General features: G+C 39.3%; 1 protein-coding gene across 6 annotated transcripts in view; it reads right to left on the reverse strand.

Annotated features, from left to right (window-relative positions):
- The window catches only part of Fras1 (Fraser extracellular matrix complex subunit 1), a 423,435-nt gene that overhangs the window by 95,713 nt on the left and 301,519 nt on the right, over positions 1-26,203 (reverse strand). For 5 of the 6 annotated variants that reach the window (XM_048364092.1, XM_048364089.1, XM_048364088.1 and 2 more), the window contains 7 exons: positions 20,391-20,569; positions 15,528-15,644; positions 9,984-10,098; positions 8,188-8,325; positions 6,235-6,267; positions 2,202-2,333; positions 854-979 (listed from right to left, as the gene is read on the reverse strand). In XM_048364092.1, the coding sequence (XP_048220049.1) occupies positions 854-979; positions 2,202-2,333; positions 6,235-6,267; positions 8,188-8,325; positions 9,984-10,098; positions 15,528-15,644; positions 20,391-20,569 (840 nt within the window). The remainder of the gene's footprint in view (positions 1-853; positions 980-2,201; positions 2,334-6,234; positions 6,268-8,187; positions 8,326-9,983; positions 10,099-15,527; positions 15,645-20,390; positions 20,570-26,203) is intronic. The other variant, XM_048364090.1, reaches the window with a different exon arrangement.

Raw genomic sequence — 26,203 nt, forward strand, 5'->3', positions numbered from 1 at the left:
ATCTTTGAAGGAAGAATATTCATTTTTATAAACAAGCCCTTACAGTTTAAAAAATAGATTATGTTGTGTTCTTTGTGCTCTTCTGTACTTCTGAAACAATCAATATATGTATTTTATCATCAGCAAAAGCTGACTATAAATACTATCTTAAAAAGCTGGTCATATCTCCACTCTATTACCTGGCTTAGATAATACTTCAACAATGTATTATCTTTTTTAATGCATTATCATTTTTTTTTTTTTTTTTTTGGCCAGTCCTGGGCCTTGGACTCAGGGCCTGAGCACTGTCCCTGGCTTCCTTTTTGCTCAAGGCTAGCACTCTGCCACGTGAGCCACAGCGCCGCTTCTGGCCGTTTTTTCTGTATATGTGGTGCTGGGGAATCGAACCTAGGGCCTCGTGTATCCGAGGCAGGCACTCTTGCCACTAGGCTATATCCCCAGCCCCATGCATTATCATTTTTAATGGATACACAAAACAAACATTCACAGAGTCATAATGCAAAAAGGATTGTAAAGATTCACCTGATAAACTAAGATACACAAAGTAGTCTGCAGGAAAAAGCAATAGGGAAACAGAAGTGGATAGTCCTGGTAGTGATGGTGTAAAGACATCTATTCAAGTTCTAGAAACCAGCCTTCACTTACCATTTCAGGAAGCAGTTTCACCATTTTTAGGGTAGAACTAGGGGTGTGTGAAGGGTGGGGAATGGCAATGAGCAGAAGTGTCAAACCAACAGACAAAAACACCAAAGGAAGTCCCTCTTCATAGTTTTATCCTGCAAAGACTTCAGGTAAAACCAGTGGTAGAAGAAAAATATCTCCTCAGCAGGCCACACACACAGAGTTCAGATACCTGCAGCCATGGGCGCTTCGACCTCAGCTGTGTGCTTAACCAGCACACCATGCTTTGGAGGTTTCTGAAGTTCAAAGAAGAATTCTGTCAGGGCTGTCTCAGCACCTCTTCCTACCATTTGCAGGCCTGTACCAAGGAGAAGAAAGCATGAAGAGAAAGAACAAGGACTGCACCAACTGTATACTCTGCATATGTGCATACGTTCAGGCCAGGCTGGAGGCCAGTTGGGGGCAATATGTTATCAAAGAATGTTGCTGAATTCCATTCAAGCAAAATAGTAAAAGCTGACAACATAGTCAATCCACAAATTGCAAATAAGTTTTCCCAAAAGCTTCACTTAATACTAGGTAGTTCTGAACTCAGAACACTTTTTCCACACAAACAGGGCATCCACAGGAGAAAGGCAGATGGAGGTCAGTCCTTAACAGCAGAGGCAGCTTTTCTTCCAGAAAATACTCCCATAAACTGGTTTTGCTTTTAATTATTTTCTTCTCATTTTCCTGAATCCCCCAGAAAAGCCACATTTAATGATGGCTACATGGGCCATCACAAAAGTGATTAAAAGAACAAAAATGACAGTTTTGAATATAAATTTGGTAACTTTCTTTTTCTTTTGGTGGTACTGGAGGTTGAACTCAAGGTGCTGCACGTGGGAGGCAAGTGGTCTAACGTTTGCACTATACCTAGAGCCCTTTTTGCTTTCAAATTATTCAGTTTCACATTTTTTACCTGGGCTGACCTCAGGGCATGATTTTCCTAACTCTATTTCCTGCACAGCTGAGATTATAGCCATGGAGCAGCTCACTTGGCCCCAACAATTAATTTTCAACAAATCCCCATACACAGAAACCAAATAAGAGTCTACAGAGTGCATCAGCCCATTATTTGCCAGTAACATGGTAAAAGAAGAAACAAACTTCTAAAGAGTAAACACACCAAGAAGTATCTAAAGTCATATTCAAAGCAACTGGACCAACTCTTCTAAAGGTTGCTGTGATTTGTCATTTCTCCTATTCCTCTTACTTTCTAAATAGAAAACAAAAGCAGTCATTGCAATCTGTTCCCCTTCGTTCTCCTCTCTGCTCTGCTACTTTATATTTCAGTGAAGACAACAAATCAAACTCCTGCAGAGTGGGAAATAAATTCTGTATTGCATTCCATCACAAGGTTGGCTTGGGAAGGGTTTATTTTTTCTCCCTGTGCTGCTTCTATTTGAATAAGAATGCCCACATTTCTGGGAAAGGAGGTCACTGCTTTTTAGGCACTATTAAGAACCTTGAAAAGGAATTACTGCTAAAATATATCACCATTCCCAGAGCTGTGATTCTTCTAGGGTCCCAGACCTTACCTACAGAAGTGCGGCCTCCTGGGCTGACCTTGAGCACGGGAGTTGTGACCTGAAATGCTGGTGGCTGCCTATCCGTGGGAAGTAAATGGATGGTGAGAGCCATCTGTGGACTTGTGTGCTGTCCGTCAGAAACTAGGAAGGTAAACACACATGAGCATGCACATAAAGATAAACCAACTTGCAGTCTGGTAATCTTCAGGATGTTTCCACGAACACATAGCTAGAAGCCTTTTCAAATTATTATTATTAACACTTTAAAAGATCCTTAGAGATGGAAAAAGTAAGCAAGCAATTAAGATTATGTGCACTAGCCTAACAAAGCTTTTTCTATGGATAAGAAAAAGGACAAAGGACCATACCACCAAAGTCATTCTAAGAGTGTACTTGAACAACCAAGTGATTTTGATAAATGTTAGTGGAAAGTAATGCAAAATATACTCTTACATGATCCTGATAAATTTTTATTTACAGAAATATTTTCTAACTCAGTTAATCCTCTGGTATTCCTGAAAAACTTTTCTTTTGTGCTGGTTATGGGGCTTGAACTCAGGGCCTAGGGACTGTCCCTGAGCTCTTTTGCTCAAGGCTAGAGCTTTATCACTTTGAGCCACAGCTCCCCTTCTGGCTTTTGAGTGGTTAACTGAAGATAAGAGTCTCATGGGGATGTTTCTGCTAGGGGTGACTTTGAACCTTGACCCCTAGGTCTCAAGCCTTCTGAGTAGCTAGGATTAAAGGCATGAGCCACTGGCACTCAGCTAATACTTTCTTTTAATAATGTATTTATATCATTAGAAAATAATTGTAAAAACATGGAAAATGTCTGCCATAATATTGGTTTGGAAGGAAGAAAATTCAATTTTAACCTGGTTATTATGCACAATCTCATAATTTTTGAGAAAAATAGTGACCTACAGTTTTATTTCCCTGGATTACCTGCACCTATGAGAACACTCACCAACTAAGGGAAATGAAGAAAGAAGTGCCTGACCCCTCACTCTTATTTCTGCTTTCTCAACATACTCCCTCTGGACAGGCTAGGCTTGGAGGAATACTGGTACTTTCCTCTAGGTCCAGTAAGCAAGTCAGTATCAATCTGTCCTCTTTTTAATCAAACCAAGGCATTGCTCAGTGACTCCTAGTAATGCTTCCATATAGGTTTCAGATATGTATTAATTATCCTTGAAACATCTCAACAACACTGCTAACCTTTACAAGGCACTTCCCATGTCCTAGAGCAGTCCTGAAGTAACACCACCAGGCATGACAACAATGGTTTTAGGACACTGGATATTCAGTCATTTGTAAAAACTATTTATTGTTGCTGCTTCTGTGTTTATATTCAATCTTCTTTCCTCTGGGTGATCGCAAATAGGGACAGATGGCTCTAAGCTTATGAATGTTTGTGGAAAAAATATACTATAAACTTTTCCATACATTTAAGTGGATTTGGGAGGACCCTGGAAGTAAGGAACCCCCATGTTAAATAAAAATCAATAATTGCTATCATTCATATTTGCTTTACTCTGGTGTGTGTACTGCTGGATGGGACTTGAACTCAGGTCCTGGATGCTGACCCTTAGCTTTTTCTTTAAGGCTGGTGTCCTTGAACCACAGATCTACTTTCAGCTTTTGGTAGTTAATTGGAGATAAGTCTCAGGAACTTTCCTGTTGGGGTTGGCTTTGAACCATGATCCTTAGAACTCATCCTCCTGGGAAGCTAGGAATATAGCCAGTAGGCCTTGGCTTTGCTCTCCTTTTGAGTGGAAGGATGTTTGGGATGAGTTTAACATTTTTATTTTATGAAGAAGAAAAAGACAGGACTTAAAACTCAAAGAGCTTTGGGCCTATCACACAGCTGTTTAATGTGACCAAGGCACAGCTTTGCTATTACAATGGAAGTAAGTTATTTTCCACAACATATTACATACCTAGAAAAATAAACCAGCTAGATTCACTGTTTTGCAAGCAAGAATAAGGACTTACCATAAAAATGATAGCCATTATATACCCAGCCCTCTCTTTAGGCAATGTTTCTGATTTTTCTGAGAAAGCCAAACTGCCTCTGTGGGTTAAAAGCCTCCTGCGGGGATCATCTGCCTCATGTGTGTTCCTTGCTCAGAAGTGTTCCCCAGAGCATCTATGCTTGTCATGAAGACAGTCAAGTAAGGAACATCAGCCTTCTTTCTCATCTTAACTGATTAACCAAAATGAGCTTTTCTCTTTCTTCTGATAGCTTAATGTCAGGGCTTGAGCTTGTTGCTGCTTTAGTTCATTATCTGCCCAATTTACAATTCTCCCTCACAAAATCTCCTAAAGGGGGTGGCTTCCTTGTTACTGGATTATAAAAGTTCTACTCCAACAACAAAAACAAAAAACAGAGATCTTGGGCAGGAAATAAGGTAATTTAGGGACAAATCAAGGCCCATCCCTCTTTTCTGTATAAGAGGCTAAAATAAAAAAGTCCTAGAGAAGTTGATTGTTTAACCTCCACCTACTCAAGCTTTCAGGTAAAAGTTGTGGCTTGCTTCCACATGTTTTTTCATGTCAAAAACATACTAAACACATCATATTCTGAGTCAGGGGCTTAGGTTAAAATCCTTATTCTGCTTTTTACACCAGTAGTGGAAACCTGGACAGATTATTTATTCTTGGTGATCTTTAGTATCCTAAGCTTGAGAATACTGAAAATAATATCTATTTTTTAGAAGGTAAAAAGACAATATTTCTTGAGTTGTTTTGAAAAGGTGAAATTGTTTTACATTATTACTGGTTATGTAAATTACTTTGTGGTCTGACACTAAGAATGGGCTAGACAATGAGTTCATATCAGCATGGGCATAATACTAGAAGTTACTTGTGATTCAAGTGTGATTTTTAGCTCTCAAAGAAAGGAAGGGCTGGAATTTTCTGTCCCATCCAGACTTCTTCCTACATGAACTACACAACAGGACACATGGAAAGTTTCCAGTAGAATCATCAATCCTAACTAAGGTTACTTAAAGATTCCACTCACTACTAGTCTAATTTGGTAAGAAAATTCATCCCTGTGTTGCTTCAACATGGACACCAGGTCTGATTCTGCTTTGGTTGATTGGCACTCAGCTTCTTTTGCAGTGTGAACTACACCTGGGGTGCTGACAAATTCTGTATATAGTTTTCAGCTCACACTGTGGGTCATAGGAATTCTCTCTCCAGTGTGGAAACATTCAATAACTGGCTATTCAAGATGAAGTACATATACACAAACATATCAACTAAAGTATGGCATATGCAAGGGAGGATTCCTATGGTGTAACTCCTTTGAATAACCAACTTACAGTTTAGCAAAATACCAAGAAGCTGGAGTATAAGTTGTAGGGGTATGAGGTTGAGGTGGGGGAGAAGAGACAAATAGAGAAAGGGTAGGCACGTGTAGTTATAATATTCAATTTACATATGTGAAAATAGAACCAGGTAAAATTGAGGTAGGTGGAGTAGGAGAAAGAACAGAGGGTGACATTGATCAAGATACATTGTTCTCATAAACATGTTGACATATTGTATTGAAATCCCTTTGTAAAACAACTTAAAGACAATTAAAACAAAAACCCTAAGTATAGCCACTGCATATTAGCTGAGTGTAACACAGGAATCATTATACAACAATAACTGTGCTGAAAGTTTTACTGCTGCTACTACTATTATTATTATCTCTTTTGATGAATGATGACTTCAGATCTCAGATCTAAGGAAGCTGAAAAACTCCCATAGCAAGCTGAACTTCAGGTTGTCTGCATCCAGAGTCTAAGATATTAACCCTATTATTTCTTTGAAATAAACATTAAGGTGATTTGAATTATGGCTTAAATAACATCAATTTTAGCACCTTTGATTTGCAGATACTATTAACCATGTGATTATTTTGGAAGGAAGAACATGTGAGATTTAATACAATTTAGAAACTAGCTTAATGTAACAGTGAAGGGAGCAAACAGAACAAGTAAAGAAAGGAAAAAGCATTGTATTCTAATAAAACTGACATTAAAGGCTTTACCTGTGAAGTGGAATTTTACTGATTCTGGGAGACCTAGGAGGGTAAGAAAGAAATCAGTTTAGGAAATATTTTTGAATCAGTGCCAATAGAGAAAGCACAAAATATGGGACAGAGGTTAGGAAGCAAAAGATGTTTTATTCTAAATTATTCTGATTGAAGGAAGGAATGATCAGTAGATCATCTGCTAATGTTATGTTGAATTTAATGATGCAAGCATTAATTTCAAATAGCAAAAGGAACTACATAGCAGAATAATTTTATCTCATGGCTGTTGGAGTGATTTATAATACATTCATTCAGATTCCATTTTATCAGGACATAAAATCCCACAAATTGGCAAATGTGGTTGATGTTGTATATCACTGACAGTACTCTAGGTGGGTCAATCCCATTGTAGAATTGAGTGATGCGCAGGACATTGATTTACACACTTTAACCATGTGAAAGATTTATCTTGTGGCATTTATCCTGTAGAATATATAGAACAGGGCTCTGCTCTCTATAAAGAGACTCTAGGAACTAAGGTAAGTACAGCAAATTTGGAAATGAATGCAAACACAGTCGTTATGTTTTCTTTTCCTCTAATCTTAGGATATCTGAGTTTCTTGTAAAGTAGGTCTCCTAAAGGAGGGGATAGGGAAGCATGAACATTTTCATGGGCTATTAGTCACCCAGTTACTAAACATTAGGGGTACTCCTTAGAGAAGTGGCCTCTACACACCCTTAGTGATTTTCAATCTAATTACATTCTGGATGATTGAACTTTTTAAATAATGGCAAGTACTTTATATGTTTATCATAATAAATAACCCTCTAAGTATTTTACCCATGTTACATTTACCACAAAAGAACATCAGCTGTACTTCTTTGAGGCCTATTAATAATAACTCTGATATGATCATTTTGCTTTGTATGCATGTGTAATACTATCTCCATAAGTATGTACAAATATTATGTCAATTAAAAATGCCCCAAATAGGAAAAACATCACCAGTCACCCACCATCACAATAAATCTACTTTACAAAAGGAATAAATCTACTTTACAAAAATACTGCCACCCAATTTTCATGTTCTATGGCGCACACATCTTAAAGGATTTCTCTTCTCTTCTTTCTTTTCTCTTCTTTCACACTAACTTATTTTCCCTGCTTCTCCCTCCCTCCCTTCTTTCCTCCTCCCTTTTCTCTTCCTTTCAGTACTGGTGCTCAGGGCACAGTCACTTAACTTTTCAACCAAGGCTGATACATTACCACTGGAGCAATATTTTCACTTCCAGTTGTTTTTTTCTGCTTACTTGGCAATACGAGTCCCATGTACTTTCCTTGTCAGGCTGGCTTGGAACCACTATCCCCAGATCTCAGCCTTCTGTGTGGCTAGGATTCATGGCATGATCGACTCTCTTTCAATCCTCAGAACATCACTCTTTACTCCCACAGCCTCTGCTCAGGGGGCATATGCCCTTCCTTCAGGAATGCTCTTCATACCATCTCAACAGACACCAGGCACACTTACCTTCATTAGTTTCTACTATTACTCTCTGACAGTTTCTCTCTAGGAATCTTCCATGAAGCCCTTAGCCAACATCTGTCTTGTTATTTTAATTCCACCATTAAAATTTTTGCTCTTTTCCAGGGCTCTTATCTCAGTCTTCAAATAAACATTCATTACTGGGGTTATTTATTCTACCTGCCTCCATCCCTAGATCCCCACGCAGGCCAAGAAAAGGGTCTCTGCCTCTCTTTTCTCACCTCTGTATCACCAAGGCCTCCTTCAGTGACTGGCATGTGGGAGCTACAGAATTTCAGTTTACTGAAAGTATACCTATGTGCATGAATTAATGGGCAAAAAAAGAAAATGCAACAGCCTAAGCCACATATTGGCTGATAGGTTGCATGGGAAGATCCACACACAGCAGTTTGTATATCTCAAAGCAGATGAGAACATTCATTACCAGCAAAGGAGAAGGCCATAATCTCTTGGAGGTGGGGGGCTGCAGAAGGAGGGCGGTACAGGATTTTGCCCTGGTTAACATCTTCCTGTGTGAAATACTGGATAGGAGAGTGAGGCTGATCCCTGTGCTCGATGATACCTGGAGACGAAGAGATTAGCATGAACATCCATTGTAACTGTCACACTGACAGGACAGTCAGAGCCACAAAGCCTGCCTTGGTAACAGGTGGGAGATGTATCCTCCAGAAACAATTGCTCCCTGGTAGTTCCTTGTCACTGTTCTGCAATGATTCAAGGAAAGAGCACATCTCAGATTTGCTCTTGATTCTACAGTAAGAAGAGAACCATTGCCCCAATAGAGTTTAAAGCACATAATTCCAGAAGGAATGGGCACAGTACCATAACTATAGACCTTCACAACAGAGTTTCTATTTGAAGTCAAGGTCCCTGCAAGATTCTCACAGACTGGTCTTCTGATGAGGCCGTAAAGAGATCTTTTTCTCAGCTTTCTTGGTTGCTTTAGAATTGCCTCAGACTCTGGGAGGAACTCTGGCAACTGTAGCACAGATCTTGATCATTCTAAGAAGTTGGCTTGTGATCAGTGCTTTAAGGGCTTCAGGTTTGCTAGTGTTCATAAATTTTGCAGGCACTGGACTGATGCTGTGTTTATCTTCCATGTTTTATTCACTCTTCAGAAGGAGGGCACATGTGGGGCTTGGTATAGAACTAGTTCATCTTGCAAGAGGCTGAGTGATTGACAGCCATTCTGCAGAAAGACAGTCCTGCCTGTTGGCTTGAAAGCATTGGCATTGCAGACAGAACTACTAGCTACAATTTAGCTGATCAAAGAAAGACTGCTTACTTTTTTTTTTTTGCCAGTCCTGGGACCTGAACTCAGGGCCTGAGCACTGTCCCTGGCTTTTTTTTTTTTTTTCCCCCTCAAGGCTAGCACTCTACCACTTGAGCAACAGCGCCACTTCTGGCCTTTTCTGTTTATGTGGTGCTGAGGAATGGAACCCAGGGCTTCATGCATGCTAGGCAAGCACTCTACCACTAAGCCACATTCCCGGCCCCCCACCCCCGCCCCAGATCAAAGAAGGAGAAGATGACGTCTAGACTTTTAACTTCATTGGTCTTTATCAAAAGGGTCATGGGGTTTAATTTTTACACTTTAATTTCTCCTTGGGGATTTGATAATGGCAGCAGCTGATTTTGGGTAAGCAGTGTCAAAGGCAGAAGGGAACTGTTATAGTAGCATCTAATCTCCTTTTTGGGAGGGTTAGGCATGGGTTAAGCCCAGTGTTTAGAAATCTAAGGCTGGAGACTGATGGTGGGGCCCACATTTCCATATTGCTGATGAGAAGAGGAGTGACTAATCCGATTGTGAAAGAAACTAGATATAGATAGCTCAGCCCTCTTGGGGCTCTGGTAGATCTTGTCCTTAACACTTGCTCAGTTTGATATGCTCACCTGTCACAACATCGTCAGGGTGTTTCTGTCTCAAGAGACAATGCGTTTGTGTGATTGATCCTGACACTGAGCAAGAGGGGTACCCAATTCAGTGGCAGGACATTCTGCAGGACAGCAGCCAGGACCAAAGCCAACATCTGCACCTGTCCTTCTCTCTTTTAGTTCCAAACTAGAGGACAGGAGCATGCAGTGTTAATACTAGTTCTTTCCTGAAATCTCAATGATTATTGTTATGCAGACAAACAGTAAAATGCCAGAGATTTTAGGGCTGGTCCACAATCTCAAAGCAACAGTATCACTGGAAAGATGTTTTACCGAACATCTTACCTTGACTTGGATGTAGAGGTAGAGTGATATTGTATGTAATCTTTCCAGCAGGCTGCTCAGCGTTCACAAAGGACAAAGAATGAGGCTGAATGACAGTTAGGCCATCTTCCCGAGCCTGCACAAAGTTTAGAAGAAAAAATTGTGGGGTAATAACAAAAGCCAGAGGAAAAATAAAGAAAATAAAAACAAATTCTACTGGGGCTTTAAAATTATCCATGCTTAATAAAAATGTCTCCAAGAGGTCAAGAGAAAAGGACCAGGAGCCCAGAAAAAAATGGTTCAGCCTGTAATTCTAGCTACTCAGGAAGCTGAGATCTGAAGATCACAGTTTAAAGCCATTCGAGAAAGGCAAGCCTGAGAGACTCTTAGCTGCAATTAACCAGCAAAAAGCAGAAGTAGAGGTGTAGCCTAAGTGGTAGAGCATCAGTTGTGAGTGAAAATGCCAAATGATAATGCCAGACCTTGAGTATGAGCCCCAGTATGGGCATTAAAAAAAAAGGAAAAGAAGAAAGAAAAGAGGAGAGGAGAGGACAGGAGAGGAGAGGACAGGGGCTGTAGTTCAATGGTAGAGCTCTTGCCTAGTATGTGCAAGGCCCTGAGTTGGATCCTTAGCACCACAAGTAAACAAAACATAAAAAGAGAAAAGTCTGGGCTCTTGACTTACAGATTTGCCCAGCCTCAAGAACATATAGGGGCCTTAGAGGCCTTTTCAGGTTTTCTTGCATCATGGCTCTTTTCTCCTGTCTTCAGCCCCTAAATTTTCTGTTAGTACATACTGGGATGTGTGTGTGTGTGTGTGTGTGTGTGTGTGTGTGTGTGTGTGTGTGTGTGTGTGTCCCTTCATAGATGTACATTTCCCAGAGTTGACATTCAGTGGAACGCTGTTAGAAATTAGACATCATAGCTGGCCATTCTGTTCATGGCTGGCCCACATCATTATGAGCTAAGGTTGAATGTGGCAAGCAATTCTAAACACCCAGCTGAGAGTTTTAAATCAAGAGGTTCTTTAGCACCTTTCTCCTATCCTCAGGCTTGCTAATAGGAACTGGAATCTTTCTGGTCTCAAAGGGCTAAAGATGCGTCTGCTTCAAATACCCCAGATTTCACCATTTGCCTTCAGAGGTATAAGAGCTATTTATTTATTTAAAAAAAAACATAAAAATGGTCAGGATTTCTCTTTGTCTACATTCTGCTATTCAAAAGAACTAAATATTGCTTTCCTCTTCTAGTTTCCAAGGCCTGATGAATACTGAGAGGTTGATGTGTACATGGCTTTCACTAGCCATTCATTGTGCATGTACAAATTCTGAAGAGTGCCAGCACTGAAAACGAAAATAGAAAAGATTCATGTCCTCATAGCTCTGTCTAACAGTGCGCTGGGGCCAGCCACTGCAAAAACACAATGTGGAGAGGAGACAAGTGAATCCTAATCTGAACAAGGGCCCCTGATTCGGTCCTGCAAACCGTCTTAAAACACAACTAACTTTCCTGACTATCATAGGCTCCTCGTAACTGATCCCTGAAGGTGGTTATAGCCTTACATGCTCTCCTGCTCTTCAAAATGAAGCTTCTCTCAGAAAATAAAATGTTCCCATTTAGAAAAGGATGAAGTGGAGTTCAGCTCATGGAGTAGGGTGTGGTATTCCTCCTTTTAGAGTTAGAACTATAAAAAGATGGAGAGTTGCAGTTGCTTGTAATTGTCTCCAGGGCATTCTTGTCCTGGGGAGAGGCAGCATTTGCAGGTTAAGACAACCCCCTGGTAGTGAAGAGTCATCTTCCAGGCCCTTGCTCAGGTCTGGAATGTAATGAGCAAGGAAAATTAGAATTATGAAGAGCAGTTTCTCTCTCTCACCCCTAAAATAAAATGAGGACTGCAAATTAGAAATATAAGCCCAACTATGCCAGCACAGATATGTGGACCAAAATGTACAGGCTGTTCCGTACAGTCTGCCACCTTCTAGCCTCAAAAACATCACAATCACTGAGTATTCTAAGTATTATAGAATACTTTAAAAAGCCTAGAGGCATCTTAGATAAGAAAGTGATGAGAGAACAATCATGGACTCTGCTCAAGTAAAGATAATAGATATTCTACTTTAGAATTTATAGATGCTATTTCTCTACTAGTAGAAATGAATACAAGGTGGAGGAAGTGGGGATTTAATTCTCTGAAGAAAGCAATACTGAGGTTGAGATATATCAAAGTATGATCAATTTTAATATTGCCTACTTGAAATGTTCAATATTTATCAATTAAGAAATGAGAGATTAGACTTCACGGCAATTTTTGTTACAGAAGATGTTTTTCATAATGTATCTGTTCATTAAAGAATATTACAGAATAATGGTATTCATAATATCCATCTTACCTTTGAATATATCGAGAATCTAAACCCTTCTCCCCCACCCACTGCTTTCACTCTAAGCCAGCCTCTCCCCTGCATTCTAACACTGGCCTCCAAGTGCTCCTCTCACTTCTAGGCTATTTCAGCCAGCTTGAACCCTTCACAAAGGACGTTATTAGACTTCTGCCCAATGACAATTCCAATGGCTTTCAAACTCACACAGAAAACTCCTGTCAACAGTATATGAGGGGCCATCATGAGCTATGGCCTACCATGAATACAAGGGTAGCACTGAAGTAACACTGGTTATTCCTGCCCTTTACTCACTATGCTCTAGCATTCTTTTCATGAGCAAAACCCAAATTCCAGTTGACATGCCTTTCCCGCTATGTTCCTCACCTCGGTGAATGGTTGCTCTGAAAGTAGAATGTAATCATACATAACTCCCCATAATACCTCAACTCCATCATGTGGTGTCTCCCCATCTTCCCCGCACCCCATGGATACTCCCGATCTCTGGGATAAATTTTCCCCAATTTCTAGTCTAGATTACCAATTCTTTAAATGTGATGATCTCAGCAACAGCAAGCAGCATCACTTGCAAATCTGAGAAATGCATTTTTTTTATTCCACAAAAGAACTACTGAATTGTAGAATTATTCAATGGGTTCCAAAAGTCTGTATTTTAATAAACGCCACAGATGATCTGAATATAGTATTGAGCCTAAGATGAGAAGGAACCCAGATCCTGAAAGAATTTAACAATCAGATCCATTTGCTTCCTGGAGGAGACCTTCCCTACTTTTTTCCCATGCCCTACATAAGAGAAGCCTCCCATTTGTCCCTATTACTGTTTTGCGACTGCATTTATCTCTGTACTTCACCGTTGTTGTTGTTTTTATTTATTTATTTGCTTGTTTCTTCTCTTAGACACAAAGGTCTTTGAGAATGGAGACTGTGTTTAAGTCACTGAGTCCCTAGTGTCTTCCACAGTACTTGGCATGAACTAAGAGCTCACTCACTAGACCACTATTTTGAAAGTGAACTATACAACTTGTGGGGGGGGGAGGGGCTGGCATCAGAAGGGAAAAACTGGGAGAAAGTGAGACAAGGGGTGACACCATTCAAAAAGAAATGTACTCATTACCTAACTTATGTAATTGTAACTCCACTGTACATCACCTTTACAATAACAAAAAAAATTAAACAAACCTAAAAAAGCATTTGTGAATGGATGACTGAATACATGTATGGTTACACAATATATGCATTTATCCTATATTCATAATATTATCATTAAATATGCACAAAACTTGTATGTTTAGATGAGTCCCACTCACTGACTTGAGAATAAGTTTTTGTCACAGATTACAAGTATACCTTACAATGGCCCTAATTAACATCAAAAGAAATACAAACTATATCTGTAACAAAAAAACTAATCACAGCAGGGCATCAGTGACTCACACCTAGAATCCTAGCTATTCTGGAGAGGGAGATCCCAGGCTCACTGTTCAAAGCCAGCCTGGGCAGGAAACTCCTTGAGACTCTTATCTCCAATTAACTAGCCCAAAGCTGGAAGTGGAGGTATGGCTCAAAGGTAGAGAGTTCCAGCCATGAGCAAGAAAACAAAGTGCCCAGGCCCTGAGTTCAAGCCTCAGTACTAACACACACAAAATGAAAAGCTAAACTTTACAGTAAACTGACTTTTGAGATAGTCTAAGTTTCAACTGGGCAGAACTTCTTTGCAAGCATGCAGCCTAAGACTCTATAGATGAAACAACTTGAAAATTTTCATCAGAGGTTCATAGCAATGTAGTAAAATAGCACCATCTTCCTGGCTCCTGACCCATTTTTTTCCCCTTCTAAAATCAAAATAACACTGCAGTAGCATCTGGCAAGAAATGCATATGCACATTTTTTGTACAGTTTATAGAAAATTTGGATCCAAGTTCCTCCAGTCAGAATGATGAATTATAGACTTTATAGTGCTGCTGAATTATGATTTCTTTAAATTACAGTTTATGGTGGAAATGCCGATACCAGTTATTCATTAAAAACTTTCTGTTTTCCCCTTATGTCTCTGTCATGCCCCAGACCCATAATTTCTACAACTATCTCTTCTCTCTTTGTTGTGGCTCAAGGCTGATAGACTGCTTTGGAGTGTAATTATGTGGGCGCTAAGTAACGTACAGATACATAGTAATTAATTTACAAGGGTTTACAGGCTGTGGCTCTGTCTAGAACAGTGGACTTGGCACTCCACCCACCCTAGACAGAGGGTTAAATTTACTAATACCTTTGTTCAAATCTTTTCATATGCTACACTCCTTCCCACACCATGCATAAGATCTTCTATGGCCTGGTAAAACCCTTAGTATTTCTCCAGTCTGCAAGAGCTCTTTGTAATTGCCTCACCTCTGGGTCTTCCATGTCTGCCTCAGAGCTGGGGCCCTGCTCTCTGCGATGGCCCTTCAATCCTACTCAACGGGAGAAGTTGTCACTTGGACATTTGATTGCCACTGATCTCTCTGAATTCAACACTGACATGCACTTCTTTGGGAAGTTGTAACAGTATGAGGGTAAAGTTCTAATAAGGCTTTTATAAAACAAAGTGGATATAACTGGTTTTTCAGCTAGATGGTACTATAATTGGCTAAACGATTATACCCATGCAGTGTTCATTATAGACATAAGCCTGGCATTTCTTCCAAGTATTTAAGGATGTAACTGCCTGAGATGCTGTACAAAGGGTGCAAGGTCATCATGGACTCCACAGAATCTTTTTTTCACTGTGGGAATGTTGGTTTGTTAAGTTAATAGGATGTGAGAATGCATATGTGGCTTCTCTTGTTGGCTCTAGGGCTTTTTGTTGCTGTTGTTTTGCCCAGTCCTGGGGCTTGAACTCAGGGCCTGAGCATTGTCCATGGCTTCTTTTTTTGTTCAAGGCTAACACTCTGCCACTTGAGCCACAGTGCTACGTCTGGCCTTTTCTATATATGTGGCACTGAGGAATCAAACTGAGGGCTTCCTGTATTCGAGGCAAGCACTGTACCTCTAGGCCATATTCCCAGCTCCTGGGTTTGTATTTTGTACAACACGTTTACTACATCCCAAACCAAGGCACTGCATCAAATCCCATCAGCTTGCTGTGTGTCTCCTCCAAGTTCAAATCCCAAGCCTACCCCACCCAACTCACGGTCATGTGGAGAGAAGTTCCCAGGGAGAGCTTAGGAGCCTCTGGTGTCTGCGGTAAGATGGCTATGTTGAACAAGCGGCTCTGGGGATGGGCCTGGGCATCTGTGACCCTGGACACCTGAAACACAAAGTCATCTTGGTGAGTTCTTAGCTTCTGCAGGCAGAACATGCTGCACCCATTTAGCTTCTCCCATCACATTGAATGCTATGCACTCCTGAAGTGCAATTTTCATCCTGCCCTTCTATTTGGTGTTGATCATTTAGTAATTATAGGAAAGATACATAACTACTTTAGTCATTCTGAAAATATAGGCAGTAAAAATAAGACACAGAAATCATCTAGGCTCTCATAATCTAGAAAAAATTATATATATATATATATATATAAAAAAAACTATTTTGTGTGTGTATACACCAGCCAGTCCTAGGGCTTAAACTCAGGGCCTAGACACTTCCTCTTTTTCTCACCACTTGAGTGTTCTACCACTTGAGTCACAGCTCCACCTCTATTTTGGTAGTTAATTGGAAATAAGAGTCTCAAGGTTTTCCTGCCTGGGCTGACTTCAAACTGTGATAATCAGATCATAGCCTACTGAGTAGCTGGGATTCTAGGCATAAGCCACCAGCACCCAACCAGCAAACATTTTTTTTTTTTTTTGGCCAGTCCTGGGCCTTGGACTCAGGGCCTGAGCACTGTCCCTGGCTTCTTCTTGCTCAAGGCTAGCACTCTGCCACTTGAGCCACAGCGCCGCTTCTGGCCGTTTTCTGTATATGTGGTGCTGGGGAATCGAACCTAGGGCCTCGTGTATCCGAGGCAGGCACTCTTGCCACTAGGCTATATCCCCAGCCCCCCAGCAAACATTTTTGATAGCATAATTTCTGGTGTTTGAACTTAGGGTCTCCTGCTCGCTAGGCTGGCGCTAACATTTGAGCCACATCCCTAACCCTAACAATGTGATTTTTTGATGGCTATATTATACATTGTGATGAGTAAATTACACACAATTTTAAGTTCACTTCTTATCGTTAGCATAGGTAAGTAGATGTAGATTCTAAATGACAAATGATAGCCATCATCATTATAAAGAAGACTAACAATATTTTCAGTTAGGTTAGTTATCACAAAACTAGCTACTCCTTGCTTCAAAATGCTGAAAAGGATGTGTTTTATTTTAAGGCAGCTTCTCACACTCCTTCTCAGATATTGAGAGGAAAGCCCTCCTTTACTCTTTGTTCTCCTACAGGCTTGTCACACGATCTGCTAAGTCTCGTGTGACTACATGTAGCTACATGAACGTCCTATTACAGGAGACAGAGTCCTGCAAGTCTGAGGCAGAAGGCAGTTGTTCCAAACAGAGGAAAAACTGTCTCCTCAGTTTTCATCTTGATCACATCAGGCGCAGGGTTAAATTTCAGAATATCCATGTCTTCAAGGAGACTTAACACTGCTCTAAATGATATTCATGACAATAGCTGTAATTCATCAGCCTCTGAGCACAGACTCCATGTTATACCAGCTGCTTTCAAAGGTGATCTTCTTATTACTCACTACCTAATATTATTATCTCCTTTTTTTTTGGTTGAAGAAACTGGAGGTCAAGAAATTAAAGCAATATGTCAAAGTGGCAGAGCCAGTAAATGGAAATATTTAACCAGGTTGGCTTGTTCATAAACTTTCCACTGACCAAGATGACTTACATTGTAGCTTTAAGAAATTGAGAAAAGGGGAAATATGTTCTTCTATCTTTTCAAGAAAAGGATCAGATCATTGGGCAGGTAGTGAAATGTGGGCATATTACTGAGCAAGCGAATCAGTCTGGCTTCCCAGTAAAGACACTGATAGTAAAATATGTTGGTCTTTTCAAAACCACATCCCCTGAGGTTGTGTCCATATGATCTGAATATTCCAAAAGCAAGGCTATTTCCCACACCCAGAATGACTGTGAATGTGAGCGCTTTCCTCTCTCCAAACCATCTCTATTTTAAAAATGCCACTTGCCTTACATAAATCCCAAGTCTTACATGCAAAGTAGCAGATGGGATGTTTTGATGGCTCATGACAGCACATCACCATTAAAATGGAATTAAATCTATGCAACTCATTACATTGCATTTCCTGCCTTAAAGAACAACAAAAAAAGTGGGAGGGGGGGACCATTAGAACAGCATCTTTCTTCGTTTGAAATCCTCTAGGGACACTGAGATGATAAATGGGAAAAGTTGCTAACCATTTATTTTAGCACATGGCTATTTTGTCTGTGCCTTTCAAATCAAAGTACGAGGTAAGCCTATAAAGCGATGAGTCTTTATAAACAAACACAAACACTTTTATGTCCAAGACAACATAATCTCAGAGACTTGTTTCATACTTGCAATAAAGAGCTGTCAGTATTCAAAATGCATTTTTTGGAATGTCTTCAGAGGGAGTGCACAAATCACATGAGAAAGCTGAGCTCATTACCTCATAATTACTCCTTCTCCTAACCAAAAATAATTGCTACTCTTTTTCTTTACTAGACTTGATTCAGAGTGACTTTTGGCGATTTTGCTGTATTTTTTAATCTACTTCTTGAAAAAAAAAGATACACTGTTTGTATGGAGACAGTTTACTAAATACTCCACGTACTTTGAAAGCAGTTTCAAACAATTCTAAATATATTTTGTGTCAAAAATGTGAAGACTTTCCAAGGGGAATCACTTTCTAAGTAGTAATGTTCAGTAGCATTTCTTAATTTCTGGTGAGTTCACCCTCTTTCATCTGTAACTTCTATCTTTTTATAAAGATCCTTTTATTTTACTGTTTTATTTATTTATTTATTACAATTTATTTTACTAATGGTAGTAAACCAATTTGCAAAAGCAATCAAGTATCATCTTAGGCCATCACTTAGATGCTCCCCCTCCCTTCTAGAACAATGGTCCACTTTGACAACACTCTTTCTCTACCCCTGTGGCGGCTAAGGCAGATCTATGGAGTCTACTTTTCTGGGGTGACTTCCTCTGCTTGAGATCTTTCCCTCCAAGTACAAAGAATGAAAGCTGAAAACGAAAAGTTAGCTTGGGCAAAGGGTACAGAGAGCTTGCTCATCCACTGGGCCTTCAATCTTGATTTAATGGTTTCCAAATTTATCTGAACCTGCTCTTTGGAAAACCACATCATTTATACTATAGGAACTCAACAGCGTCATTGTGATGTAAATCCTACATCAGAAGCAGATTGGATGGTGTTTTTTTTTAACAAGATGAGCTTCTATGGCTAGTTCATTCCCACTTGGAGTCCTATACAAAGGGAAAGTCTCAGGCTTGGCAATAATTACAACGAACATGTATATTTTCTCTGACGCTTTACCTAATTCTTTTCTATACTCCTGCTTAAATATTCTTTCTCATTCACAATTCCATAGTCCTTTGTGTTTCTGTTTGATTATTTCCGAATTGTACTTGTCAACGAGTTTTCAATTTTCTTGGCTTCCTCATAAAGTCAAGTCTTATAATCTTTATTACATAGCATTTTATAATTAACGAATCCTTCTGGAATCTCTCTTCACTTTTCTTGAGCTTCCCTTCTGTTTCTCTTCTTGAATTAAATATTTTGTTTGCTTATTTGGGAGCTTTTATGATCGATAAGTGCTGGAATCAGTTTTCTTTTGAATATAATTTTTGTTTGTATCACATAAGTTAAATTAACAGAAGTTGATAATTTTTACAAGGTAGTATCAATGCTTATTCATTACCCTACAATATTTCTTAATATTTCACTGGCTTGATTTCCTTTAAAGTCTGACAACTTTAGGAAATGATTTTAAGTACCACAAGTGGATTTAAATTCTTTATTTATTATTGTTATTACTGCTATTATTTGGTGGCAATGGTATTTGAATTCAGTATCTCATACTTGCTAGGATGGTGTGACATCACAAGCCATACATACCTCCAGCCCTATTTATTGTTATTTATTTTTAAGATAAGGTCTTCTTCCCACCCCTGAGTGAACCTGAGCCATAATCTGAATACATTTAAGCTTCATGTCTTTGATGAAATTACAGTTGTACACCTTTGTGTCTAACTTCCTCCGTGGGCTAGAATCTTATGGACTTTTCTGCTCAGATTGGCTTAAAACCACGATCCTCCTGATCTCAGCCTCCTATGTTGACAGATGCACACCACTAATTGAGAAGAGATCTTATAAACTTTTCTGCCTGGGATGGCCTTGAAACTCAGTCCTCCCATTCTAAGTTTTCCTAGTAGGTAGAATTACAGGAGTGGGTCATCAGCACTAGTTATAGTCACAAAGACTAGAGAATGCACTCAGTTTATTTGCCTATTCTTTAGTTGCTTATGGGTCTCCTTATGGTTTGGTTTTCATGAAATAACAAACCCTTGAGTAGTGTCTACTATTTGTCAGGTAGAAGTTTAAATGGTTTACATGTGCTAATTCAAATCCTCTTAAGAACTTTATCTCACAGATGAAGAAATAAAGGCATAAGTAACTTATTGCTAAGTAATTCATCTACAGCTGTGTAGCTAATAAGTGATAGAGGTCCTATCCGAACAATTTGAGTTTAGCTGTTCATACCCTCACCATCTTGTCAAGATGGCGACTAGTCATTGACCATTCAAAAGTTATTTTCTCCAGATAGTATTCTTATATTTTTCTCAGAATACTTTGGCCATTCTAACATAAAATTGCTTTCTGTTTGTTGTGATGACTCGGGTCAGGGAGTTATTTGAATTGGCAGATTTAAAATAAAAAAATCCATTCTGCATTTTTCTTCCCTCAGATGAAAAATGGTAAAAACGTGCCCACATCATTTATGAATACAGCTTGCATAAGACTTCAGAGAAGGCAGGAGGCAGAGGTCACCTGGAAGCGGAAGGAGTCACTCTGGGCTGGGGCTCCTGAGTGCCTGTACCACACGATGCCTTCATCAATGTCTTGCTGGGTGAAGGTGCTGGTGGGGGTCACAGTCCTGCCATCAGGCAGGTGCTGTCCTCCACTGGCAGGACTGTCCGCAGGCAAATTCATCAGAAGGACCACCTCCCCTAGGGAAGCACAGGCCATGAAGTTAGTCAGCATTTTCAGGAAAGTAATCAGAGCTCTTCTTCCCTCCTATCATTCCTTCTTTTGTTAACTGAAAAAGATGATGGCCTTCATTATTTTGATCAAAGGAGAAGGAAAGGATGCTAGCAGCAAACTTAATAGGTATCATTGAATCCACAGAATTCTCACAGAATTCTCATTCTTTCAGCTGAAAGAACCAAATGTCATTCAAGGGTGATTTATGTATAAAGCTGCTGACTTGTATGTACTAATATTACATAAGAAGACCCAAATGGTAGAATAGTCCATAAACAGATACTCAAATACTGGATATTAAACGGTTTCATTTCCACATACAATCTTATACATAATAAAAAGTTACTTCCTAATCAAAAAGTTTTAAACATAAACACGGTGGAAAGTTAGAAATCAATCCAGTGGAAGTTATTCTTAAACAAATCCTGTCCAATGAAAATGCTACTAGCTAACACTAGAAAACATATAGTATGCACTCACTCTGCTCTGTGTGGAATTTCAAGTCCAGCTTTATCACTCACCTGCCTGAGCTTGCTCAGTGTATGTTAACCTCTAGTCTTTATGGGTAAATAGAGAACAAAGGTTGGGCACTTCTAATCTGAAACTTGCAAATACTTCCGGATTCACAATTTTTTGGGTACCAACAGAATATAACTGGAAAATTCCACAGTGGATGGACTTCATGTAATAGGTCATAGCCAGAATGCAGGCATATTCAAAGTATGTGAAAGTACACTCACATTTAGGCTGTGTGTGTAAGATATATTATAGAAAACATAAATGAATGTTTAGATTTGCATCCCCTCTTTAAGGTATCTCATTGTTTTTGAAAATACTCCAAATACAAAAAAGCCAACCAACACACAAACCTGACATCCAAATCACTCAAGCATTTTGGATAATAGCTATTAAATCTGCAGTATATGTATCTTGGGTATTTAAAAAAGTATGTCAGCTATATATACACTCATATTTTTGGTTAATTCTTCCAAATGATCTTATTATCAGTTTCACGGTGCAAAGTTCTTTAGGCTAAGAGAAATTCAGAAACTTGTTGGAGGTCACAAAGTGAGTATTATTTGAAACAAAAGCTCATGTTCTTGGCTCAGAAATCTCTGCTATTAATCATCATTATTTTCTGGTACATCTGTCCATATTTACCCTGTCAAATACTTGATCATATTTTCTTCTTAATTCTTTAATCTTTATTTGAACTGAAGCAAAGGAATCTAAATCTAAACACCACCATTCTCTTTTCATGGCATATTTTGTACCTGGAGCTACTATCATCTTAAAGTGAGATCACAAATACAGAGGTGTTACAGAAACAATTAAAATTTAACAAGAAGCACATGACTTTATGTGAAGACCAACTGAAAAATATGAGTGAAATGATGGAAACAAGCTATTTTTCTACATCTAACAGTGAATCTGAAAAGACAACTTACCATTCTAACAATGAGAAGGAAAGAAAGAGACAGAGACAGAGAACATGAATGTGTGTGTGCACAGACTCACATGCAAAATCCAGAATACAAAAGAATTGGGGAAAGGAGGAGGAAGAAGAGAGGGACAGTAGGAGGAGGGAAGGGAAGGAGAGGTTATATCTATTTACCCATTAAAAAAATGTTCAGTAGGACACCCAGATCTTAATATACTATACATATTGCGTAATTGACAGCATGTTTATTTTTCTTCACAAGATTCATAGAGCATTCTGTTTCCCTAGAGAAATCTGTTTTCTTACTCAGAGCAAACATTTATTTCCATATTTACATGCATTAAAATCAAGTTAAAATGAGCATAATATCTAGGATGCAAATGAAACACCAAAGTTAGAGAAAAATATCCCTTCTTTCTATAATCATACATAGAATGAACTCAATCTCTTTCTTTCTTATATTACTTTTCTTCTCTACATAATCATATGTAGAATGAACTCAATCTCACTTTCTTTCTTGTATTATTTTTCATTTGTTTCTAAGTCAAAATTTCCATTACCAATCTCTCCTGGTTCAAATTGTATTCATAAGCTGCTGTTAACAGACCTGCCTCCTAGGACGTGGATAGTTTGTGAGTTTGAGTACACTTGCAAAATATCCTGAAAGGAAGTTGCCACAAGGAGATGAGAAAAGTAGAAGGGCAGAAAATATCCAACTACTGATTTCCTACTGATTTTTCTTTATAATAGAAAAGGCATTTTCTCAGCATGGCCTAGTGAAACAAATCTATGTTTTATATTAAAAATTACTGCCTTTCTATACAGATTAGCAGGTATCATATTAGTTAACTGCATTAATTTCAACTCAATAGTCTTTGAGTATATATTAGTTTACCATGCTGGATACTTCAGATGGAGTCAAAGCCAGAGCAGCTCCTACTCATAAGCCCAGCCACATAAGCAAACTGGGAGCCACTGGGATTCTCAGAATGACTGACCTGAGCCAATGTACAACATATTATGTGTGATCAGAGTACAGAAATTCTATATGGGCTCGAGAATTCTGTTAACGAGGTTGCAACTTATTTTGTTTTAAAAAATATTAACAACAGGGGCTGGGGATATGGCCTAGTGGCAAGAGCGCTTGCCTCGTATACTTGAAGCCCTGGGTTCGATTCCCCAGCACCACATATTCAGAAAATGGCCAGAAGTGGTGCTGTGACTCAAGTGGCAGAGTGCTAGCCTTGAGCAAAAAGAAGCCAGGGACAGTGCTCAGGCCCTGAGTCCAAGCCCCAGGACTGGCAAAAAAAAAAAAACAAAAAAAAATAGTAACAACAATTAACATTTATGTAGATAATGACTGTGATGAGACTACTCCAGAGTAAAGGTGGAGATCTCAACTAAGACAATAGAGGTGAAACTGGAAATCAATAACAGACACAATAAGCAGGCACTAAGGAAAGACGAGCAATGCAACAAATGGAAGATGAGGGAAAAAGAACTAAGGTCGGGTGACTGGATTCCAAGGAGAAGCAAAACACAAAGTAACAGCTAGGGTGGAGGGAGTTCAAAGCTGGATATTGAGTACAGGTGCCATGACAATAGTCCATTAATGACTAAGAGTAATATCAAGTATTTTTGTGTGATGTACAGTACTACAATAAGATGAGAGATAACATTTTTTGGTCAGTTGTGGGGCTTGAACTCTGGGTCTGGGCATTGTCCCAGAGCTCTTCAGCTCAAGGCTAGTGCACTACCACTTGGGCAACAGCACCACTTCCAGTTTTCTGGTGGATAATTAGAGATAAGAGTCTCATGGGCTTTTCTGCTGGGCTGGCTTTGAATGGTGATCCTCATATTTCAGCCTCCTGGGTAGCTAGGATTACATGTGTCAGCCACTGGTGCCTGGCAAGAGATATCTTTTTGTGAAGTATCTCACCTTTGCTTCTCACAAAATATGGCTAAAAGAAGAAGAAATTTTAAATATGAAATTTCAGTTTGAAACAGAGAAAAACATCTCTGTGTGGGATTTCCTTTATTTAGAAGTTTATGTTTGAAAAAAAATGAGTAGGTATTAAGAATTAGAATCTCTCTGGATTATACTGGGATCAAGATTCCTTTTGTTAATACATTATTACTCCAACAAATAACTGAAGAGTTAGCAGTGAGATACATTAAGTCAGATTCTCCCTCAAGTGATGTTCAAGACACCTCATTACTTTTGCATTCAAGCCTACAAGGGAACAAAGGGTATAAGCATTGACTAATTTGTCTAAACTTACTTTCAAACATAGAAGTGAGTCTAGAAGGACCTAAAATTTAGGTCCTTTCTACACAGGTCATACAAGCAATTCATGTATGATTCCATTCCAGGGTCAGTTGGTTACAAAATACCTAAAGCTGGAGACTTGAACGTTTTACATGACAAGGGCATTTATAGTAGCCAGGAGCCAATGAAGTCAGGATCCACCTCACTGGACAGACTTCACTGCCACAGGTGGATGTGAATAGATTATGTTACATGGGCATCTGGTTCCCATCACCCTGTCCATTCTTGAATGGTTCCCTAAGGTAATGTGACTGGGTTATTACTAATAGATTTATCTACACACGCAGAGAGATTATGTTCATGTTTTCTCTGAACCCTAGAATCATTTTTAAATTGACTAACATTAATTTTTTCCTCACCGCAGAAAACATAAAATTAAAAAAATTGGTGACCTAGAGGAAAGTCAAATGATTCCTTCTTGATATTGAATGTATCCTCTGAGTTTTCACTCTTCTTTCTTTCTTGAAGCAGTACGAGGGTGGAAATCAGAGCCTTGCTCTTGCTAGGCACATACTCTACCACTTGAGCTCTGTTTCCAAGGCTTTTTCCTCCAGTCACCTTTGAGACAGGATTTAGGTAGGCCTGGATCACAATCTTTGTAACTTCCCAGGAAGCTCAGAAGACATGCACATGCCACCACGTCCAACTTCTTCTGGTTCAGAAGAGGTCTTGCTTACTTGTTTTGGCCTGGTGTAGTCTTGCATAGCAATCCTTCCAAGTTTATCCCCAACTAGCTAGGATTATAGGCATAAATTACTCAGGCAAGCTTTCATTTTTAATTAATATCATTTTCCATTTTTAGATGATTATATATTTCCAAAAAAATCTACCTAGCCAGGCAAGTTGGCAAGCACCTGAAGTCCTACTACTTGAGAGGCTGAAGTAGGAAAACTGGAAAAAAGTGAATAAGGATTCATTTAGTGGTAGGTATTAGGTAAATGTCTCACTTGAGCTAAGGAGTTAGAGATCAGCCTACAGAAAAAATAGTGAGACTCCATCTCAAAACAAACAAACCTACCCATTTCTTTATTCTTGCAGCATTTGGTTACTTCTTTACAATTTTTATTCCTTCCAGTCTGCCTTTAAACCACATTTTTTTTTTTGCCAGTCCTGGGGCTTGAACTCAGGGCCTGAGCACTGTCCCTGGCTTCCTTTTGCTCAAGGCTAGCACTCTACCACTTGAGCCATTTCCAGCTGTTTCTGCTTATTTGGTGCTCAGTAATCAAAGCCCAGAGCTTCATGCATGCTAGGCAAGCACTCTACCGCTAAGCCACATTCCCAGCCCCCTTTAACTCACTTTAAATACATTTATTTCATAGTTCAGATAAGACTATTTAAAATTATTTAAGTTTTAATCTTATTTGTTTTTGTTAAATACTCAAGATTGTTTCCTTTTTGTTCTGTGGCTTTAAAATTCTGTGCTGTGAGAGCCCCATGGGGCCTGCTGGCGGTGGGCCTTCTCCAGGAGTTCCTACGAGTTATAGTGGCCGGAGACTAAGTTTCATATAATGTTCAAGATGTGAGTATCTCAAACAAAACATGTGACATAACCTAACTATGAGTCTGTAGGAGAAATAAAACTTGGTGTTCTGAACTCTCAATAGATTCTGCTTGATTCTGAACCCTGGAAAAGACAGGCAAGTTTCTTTGCGATGTTGTGTCTGTGCTAGTGAGCTTCCTATTTCCTATTCTTTCACTCTATGCCTTTGCACAGGCCTTAAATCCCAGTGCCCTGGTCACTAAGGTGCATTTCACTCCTCTCAGGGCAGTCTTGCCATTCACTCCTACACAGAATGACTTGGTTGCTGGCACCTGAGCTTCTTTAGCTAA

The sequence above is a fragment of the Perognathus longimembris genome, chromosome 16 (genome assembly GCF_023159225.1).
Source record: "Perognathus longimembris pacificus isolate PPM17 chromosome 16, ASM2315922v1, whole genome shotgun sequence".
NCBI classification, from domain to species: Eukaryota; Metazoa; Chordata; class Mammalia; order Rodentia; family Heteromyidae; genus Perognathus; species Perognathus longimembris.